Source organism: Astatotilapia calliptera, chromosome 7 (assembly GCF_964374335.1).
Source record: "Astatotilapia calliptera chromosome 7, fAstCal68.1, whole genome shotgun sequence".
Lineage (NCBI taxonomy): Eukaryota > Metazoa > Chordata > Actinopteri > Cichliformes > Cichlidae > Astatotilapia > Astatotilapia calliptera.
This window is the reverse complement of record NC_137428.1, coordinates 43,360,158-43,367,727: the sequence shown is the minus strand read 5'-3', so window position 1 is coordinate 43,367,727 and position 7,570 is coordinate 43,360,158. Positions and strand designations below refer to the sequence as shown.

The 7,570-nt window shown below is 39.0% G+C and overlaps 1 protein-coding gene across 1 annotated transcript; it reads left to right on the top strand.

Moving 5' to 3' along the window:
- The first annotated feature begins 1,423 nt into the window (after positions 1–1,423).
- Positions 1,424–5,584, top strand: tmem170a (transmembrane protein 170A). The gene is made up of 3 exons (XM_026174836.2): positions 1,424–1,742; positions 2,391–2,561; positions 4,213–5,584. Exons 1-3 carry the CDS (start codon positions 1,628–1,630, stop codon positions 4,341–4,343), a joined length of 417 nt encoding a protein of 138 aa, XP_026030621.1. The 5' UTR covers positions 1,424–1,627; the 3' UTR covers positions 4,344–5,584.
- Positions 5,585–7,570: the final 1,986 nt, after the last annotated feature.

The window sequence follows — 7,570 nt, the reverse complement described above, 5'->3', positions numbered from 1 at the left end:
TGGTTTGATTTATTTTGGTCTCCAGTTTTAGAGGTGGCAGCTGGATCCTGAGGTGTATGTTGTGTTTGGGGGGTTCTTAACATTATAAGTGTCTAACTTTCTTTTTTTTTGGTTTGGTTTTTGTTTTTTTTTTAATTTGACCAACCGTTGGTGCCCTGGGCAAAACCAAACACTGGCTTATCTTGATTGGCACTATTACTGCAGAATGTGTCCACACAGGTTTGACTCTTGTATTGAGCACTAAATGCACCAATCACCAATACTTGTAGGATTTTAAAGTGGACTTGCCATGCTAGTTTCCAGCTCTGTTCTTTCTCTTGGACACCTGGACAACCTAAACTGCTGTGTAACCACCTGACTTAGAATAAGAAGCTGCAGATAATATGATGGTAAAAAAACAGACTTCAACTTGCCTTCTCTTCTTTGCTTTAACCCCTTACTTTGCTCTCACCAAATTAGTTGAAACGTGGTTCCTAAGGAAAATGGTTTTGTGACTTGGTTTTCTGTACCAGGATTGGAGATGAAATGAGAGGTTTACAGGTAATGGTTCACATTCACTGCTCTGTTCAGTTGTGCATATTTCTAGACTGTCAAAGGCACAACCCATTTTCTGTTAGATTAAAGCTGTCAGTGGAAACTCGAGTCGGTTTAATATACTGATGTATATTAAATGGTGGTAATCGCACCCATTTTCCTGTCCTCTTGGGCTTTGCTTTGAAGACCAGCACCACATTTTGCACAAAACCTCTAGTATCACCGAGACCTAATTAGCAGCGTTACGGTAAATGTGAGAAATCATTGTGTTTAAAGTTAACAGAGGTTTTAAGATGTTTCTCCATTAGAATTTTTGGAGTTGGCGCATCAGGGGTTGCAGTGTTTAATTGCTCATGTCAGACCACATGACACACTTGTGCTTCCAGTGTAAATGATAAACACGCCTTTGTCATTGTGCCGGTTTTAAAACCGAAAACTTGAGTTTTCCTACGCGGCTTCAAACCATCCTCCTAACGGTTATTTCGCTCCGGAAGTTGTGGTGTGTGCGTAATATACACAAACGATGAGGATGAGAGGAGCCTCCATGGTTGTTTCTCTGCTGCATTATTTGAACACTGCCCCCAAGCGACATACACGTGGAAGAAACCACACTAAACCTGCTTACACACAAGAACTTATAATCAACAGATGAAATGTTAACATTGAAATAGCATAAGATTTACAAGTCATCTATTACAAACTACTCAAAAATGTACTATGCTGCCAAAGAATATAAAAAATTGTGGTCTTAATGTGCCTTCCTATCATCACAGAATCTATGTCCGAATAAAAGCTGCTATAACGACACCCCCCCAATCAATAAAGACGAATATCGATTGAACATTAAATGGTTATTATTAGTTTAATTGTTAGTTGTATAATAGCTCGATCTTTGCACTGGTAGGAGTGCGTTGCCTGACAGACTGCACTCTGGGTAAAATCCTCCCATCTACGTCAAAACAGCAGCTTGGTTAGCTCTTGCTAGCTAACCTGACGCTAGTTAGTGGTGCGTCAGGTTCACCAACCAACTTTAATGGTTTTTCGCGTCTGTAGGCCATCTTTGCTGTATGCAGTGTCTATTTTGTTATGAGACATGCAGGATAGGTACAACGAAATAGGCTTTGTCCAGCAAATACTCGGTTTGAATTTGGTGCCGAGAAAAAATAGTACAAACCGAGGCAATGACACATCTCTCAGCGACTTCTCAGGTGGGCTAATGTTTGGTAGCTTTTCAGCTAGTCTTTATGTCTTTGCTGTCTACCTATGCTAAAGTATTTGACTGAAAAAGAAGCCATTTAAAATGTACTGCGAACAGAACCTGTCACTATGGGTCATTAGCTAGAGGCTAGTTTATACGCAATGTTGTTGGAGTAGTTGGTGAAGCTAGCTAACTTCTACTTTGTCTAAGCGATTGTTGGGTAGTCAGAAGTCTGCATATTGTTTTGTAATTTGAGAGTCTCTAGTGTTGAAGACCTGTGTAAATGATACTGTTAAATTCCACTGGTCATGGCTCTTAGGGTATGACCATTGAGTAGTGTCTTCAGTCTCTATGTAGATTTGACAAATGAAATGTGCGCTGGTGTTCTGCCAGAGTTATTTTTCTGTGACACTGAACACAGCAATCATTTTGCGTTGGTGTGTTACTAGTTGTTAAACAATGAAGATCTAGAGTTCTCCTCAATGTTTAGTCAAGTCACAAACTGGTCCTCATTAAGGATTCAACATCATTGTCATGTTTTTTCAGTGAACCACTGTCACCCCTATGGAAATAAATCAAATAAATACATTCGTGGTTATGTAGTATGTTCACTGATTGGCATGAAGAGATGCATAACTGTATAATTGTGTTTTCCCAGAGATGTGGTATGGCGTGTTTCTGTGGGCAGCGGTCTCCTCTCTTGTGTTCCACCTGCCTGCAGCTTTACTGTCCCTAGCCTCACTGCGCCAGCACAAATTTGCCCGGTTCATGCCCATTGCGATCCTCCTCATGGGCATTGTGGGACCAGTGTTTGGGGGAGTCCTAACTAGTAAGCCTTTTACCTGCATGTGCTGTTGTTGTTTTAATGTATGTATTTTTGAATTTTTTAAAATGAATGATATAACTATTTGTGATTACATTTATTTCAGCATTTATTAAAAAGATTTGTATACCCGCATATTATAAAATAGAAGGTATTTTCAGATGCTTCCTTGTTTCCTAAGTATCACCACAGCAGATTAGTCCACACAGGAGGACATGAACTTGTGTCCGTCTGAGCCTGATCTCATACGAGGGATGTATTGCATGCTAGGCAGATGCCTTTGTGTTTTCCCCAATGTAAAAGAACCGAATGAATTGGACCATCACTGAGCAGTGCTGCTGGAAACCTGTTCAGTATGCAGCCAGTTCATTTAAGCTTCCACAGTGTGTGGGTCTACTAGTCTCAATCTCAAGTGTTTACAAATAGGACTCAATGTGTAAATTAGTATCGCTGTAGCTGAATTGGGTTGTGAGCACACCACAATGGTTCTTAATGAAATACTGAATCTTAAGATGGATCAAAGCATCAGGAAATTTTGCAGTTTTTAAGATTCATAATAGATGATAAGTTCTGTATTTTCTCCTGAACTTTTATTTAATGTTTCCCAAGTCAGTCACTTAAGCTTGAGTTAGTTTCCAGAGTGCATTTGCTTGTTTCACTGTAGTTTTTGTTCATGTTTAGTTGTTAAGTCTTCAATATTTTCAGTGCTACTTGTAGTGTCTTATTTTAATGACTTCGGAGGTGTCTGATAGCCATATGTTATTCTGAAGTTCAAAATGGATATTACTGCAATGTTTATTCATTTAATTTTGAAGGCAGGTGATTCACGAGTCTCAATAAGCAAACGCACAAAATCCTGATTGGACAAGTCGTGATAACAAATTTAAACAAAGTAAATGCATATTCTTAAAAAAAGTGCATTATTATTATTATTACAGTGAAAAGATTAAGAGAACTAGGGATATTCTTTTTATTATTATTATTATTAATTCAGTAAAAATCTAATTAGATTTTCTTTAAGAAGTGACACAGTCTACATTCAGTTGCAAATTTGATATTAATCCACCTGTTTCCCCTGATGATGGTAGGCTAAATCATCCATGCCCCACTTTCTCTCACATCTGACAGTAACATAACGTGTTGTCGTCCGTACCTTCCCCTCTCTGGTCTGCTCACCTGACAGCAGAAATGGAAGAAACTAGGACTATTTTATGACATCCAAGAATCTTACACTGAGACACACACAGGCTGCCCTTACGGGACAATGTTTATGGTTACAAACATCCCCTAATTAGGGCATGAGCTGTACCAGGCAACCCTGAATACCCAACAACCCACAACTCTTTCTATTTAAAGCTCAGAAAACCCCAAAAGAAAACATGATTGTAAGTACAATAACTTCTTGAAATTTTAGATAATGAATAATAATGATATGTAGTGAATACATTGACCAAACTAATGGTTATTATGATTTTTGCAGTAGTCAAGCCTTACATTCAGACCCCAAGTGTGAGGTTCTGATTAATTGTTGCTTATATCAGGAGGTCAGCAGGCCAAAAGGTGGTTTGTCGGCAGAGCTCTGCTTATCAGTAAGTCAGAAGCCAAATTGGAAAACACACACGCTTAATAATTTTCTTTCTTTCTTTTCTTTTTTTAGGTGCAGCCATAGCAGGTGTGTACAAGGCAGCAGGGAAGACGATGATATCTTTGGAGGCGCTGGTGTTTGGTGTCGGGCAGTCGTTTTGTGTTCTCCTCATCTCCTTCCTCAGGATACTTGCAACCCTTTAGCAGTGCTAAGTTTGATGTGGACTTTCTGGTGAATACTGGCAAGAACAGTCCAGTCTGGGTTGTGATGTCATTTTCTATGGGTGGATTTTTTTTCTCAACTATCAAGAGAAAGGCAATGTGTAAATTGATGGAGTGTACGCTATACAGCACTGAATGCTCTAGGTGTTAAATCATTTGTATGATATTGACTGTAGGACAGCATGTTGCTACATTCACATCCAGGCCTCCCCATACTACATCCAATGAAAGTTACTTAGCATTGTCCCAAGTTTTTTCTAAAGTCAGGTGTCGAGCTGAAATTCTCAGTTTAGGAGTCTGCGCTTTCAAACGTAATGTGAAAGCAGCAATATGCTGTTCTCGAGTTAGCAGAGCAGTTCAGCAGCAGGATGACACTAACCTCTCTCAGGGGCTGTGTGAGAGCGTGTGTACGTTTGTGCGCACACGTGTGTGTGTGTGTGTGTGTGTGTGTGTGTGTGTGTGTGAGAGAGAGCGTGCGTGCATGTGCGCATGCATGCACATTTCTCTGCCAGAGTGACTGCATAGAGATAGAACAGCAGATGGGCTGTTGTACTGTTAAAATGGGGAGATAATGGTTATATGCAAGGTTAATGCTTTTTCTCTTGAGGCCTTAATTTCTATTTTCTACTTTCCAAAGTGGTGTTTATCTTCAGGGCTATCTTTCCTTAATTCTTTGTCCTGCTGCTCCTTGGGTTCTCTCTGGTGTTTTTGGTTGACATTTTTTTTTGACTGCCTGTGTGTTAATAATAATACTTCCAGGTTGGTTAGAAGCACCTATATGTCTCCCTCTATTCCTCTCAGCTTATCTTTCACACAGGGATACAGTGGAGATGCTGTTATAAAGCTGATTGTTAAGTTCATAGCCCTGAAAATGCAGCCTGTGTCTTCAGAGCTTCTCTGTTCACCTTGATTGTTCTGTCTTTAGGCTTGATGGAGGAGGGCGAAGATTATCAGATTGCTAAATCAACAGAAAGTGATACGTTTTTAATCTTTTAGCTCTTTGAATGATAGTGTGTTTTTAAGGGTTATTTTGTAACAATGAACTGATTTGTATATATTCAAAATTGTTTCCAGGTCTTTGTACATTTTCAGTCTTTATGATTAAATATAAATAATTTTCTGCACTAAATGTGCATGTATAAGTTTCCACATTGTGACAGCTTTTTGGTTGATTTTGGTATCCGAGAGGTGCATTTACAGTAAACTCTACAAGTAAAACACAAGTCATTATGTTTACTGTGTGTATATATAAGTAACTATGTCACAAGTAATTAAGATGGAAGAAATGTATTTTTTTTTTACAGGAATGAGGTGTGATATGGTCAGAAGCTTCTTCAACCTCTGTACACTATATAGGGCTCTAGGGGCTCAGACCAGTAAATGAGCTGTGGACCCTACAGGTCCATCTAATTGGTCCTAATATAATATTAATTGCATAAAGCAAAAAAAAGTTGAAGACTGACTCACAATCCTGTACAAAAAGAAAAAAAAAAGATTCAAAGGTCTCCTCAAGCAGGCAGGAAAAGGTCAAGAAAGCCACTAAGATGTCTAAGCCATTTCCAAAGGATGACTCTCTCTTAATTTACTTTGTTTATCTATAGTTTTGACTGGAGTCCACACAAGGTTTAACTATTATTGACATTTAGCATATCTGCACCTTGCTATAGACTGTATATGATGTTATAAGTTTTCAAAATGAAGCCAAGCCATGAAAGTGCCTTAAAGATGCTCTTCTTAAATTGTTAGCAGGAGCCTTTTCCACTGGTTCCAAGAAATCTGGTTCTGCCCACTCTGAGAAAATGCACGAGTTCCTTCAGGTTCTCAGTCACATCCACCTCGTGCTTATCACATCCCAGTTACAAAAACCAAGGGTGACTGCTGAATGCCTGACTCGAGTCATAATATTTATACTCACACGTTCAAGGTTTTTAGCTTGTACAGGTAAAACAGTGCAATAAATGTATTACTGGGCATAACTCCAATCTTATAACGCATTTTACTATTTTTAATAACTGACTGTTTGGTAAGTCTGGCTTTTTTTTGATAATTACTTGCTGTACAGTAAAGATGACAGCTAAAGTCTCCTGTTACATATTAAATGATTTCTGCTTGTCCTGCAAGACCTCAGTGGATCGTTTAATACTGTTGACCATAATATATTTTATTTTTTATTACAACATTTAGTGCATGATGTAGATATTAAAGGTACTATACTGCGGTGGTTTGAATCATCTGTCTAATATGCTCCCATTTGGTCATGTAAGTGGAGTCTTCTTCTCACACTAAGGTTAATTATGGAGTTCCACATGGTTCCATGCTAGAACCACTTCTGTTTACATTATACACGTATGCTTACTCTGGGTGGCATTACCTTGTCTTCCAGTAACACTGTGAGGAATCTGTAAGTCATTTTTGACTAGGATAGATCCTTAAATGTGCACATTAAACAAATATATAGGACAGCTTTCTTTCAATATCCTGTTTCATAGGGTTCAGGCTTCTTTTCTGTGAAACCAGCTCAGTTTTGGAGCCCTCTCCACTTTTAAAATTAAGCTTAAAACTTTCCTTTTTAAAAAAAGCACATAGTTGGGGCTGAATCAGGTGAATCTGAATCCTTCCTTAGTTACAGTGGGGCAAAAAAGTATTTAGTCAGCCACCGATTGTGCAAGTTCCCCCACTTAAAATGATGACAGAGGTCAGTAATTTGCACCAGAGGTACACTTCAACTGTGAGAGACAGAATGTGAAAAAAAATCCATGAATCCACATGGTAGGATTTGTAAAGAATTTATTCGTAAATCAGGGTGGAAAATAAGTATTTGGTCACCTCAAACAAGGAAAATCTCTGGCTCTCACAGACCTGTAACGTCTTCTGTAAGAAGCTTTTCTGTCCCCCACTCGTTACCTGTATGAATGGCACCTGTTTGAACTCATCATCTGTATAAAAGACACCTGTCCACAGCCTCAAACAGTCAGACTCCAAACTCCGCCATGGCCAAGACCAAAGAGCTTTCGAAGGACACCAGGAAAAGTATTGTAGACCTGCACCAGACTGGGAAGAGTGAATCTACAATAGGCAAGCAGCTTGGTGTGAAAAAATCAACTGTGGGAGCAATCATCAGAAAATGGAAGACATACAAGACCACTGATAATCTCCCTCGATCTGGGGCTCCACACAAGATCTCATCCCGTGGGGTCAAAATGATCATG

Coding starts and splice junctions, on each gene's coding strand:
- tmem170a (XM_026174836.2), top strand. CDS start 1,628: ATGCAGGATAGGTACAACGAAATAGGCTTTGTCCAGCAAATACTCGGT. Junction 1,743..2,390: donor ATCTCTCAGCGACTTCTCAG/GTGGGCTAATGT, acceptor GTGTTTTCCCAG/AGATGTGGTATGGCGTGTTT. Junction 2,562..4,212: donor GTTTGGGGGAGTCCTAACTA/GTAAGCCTTTTA, acceptor TTCTTTTTTTAG/GTGCAGCCATAGCAGGTGTG.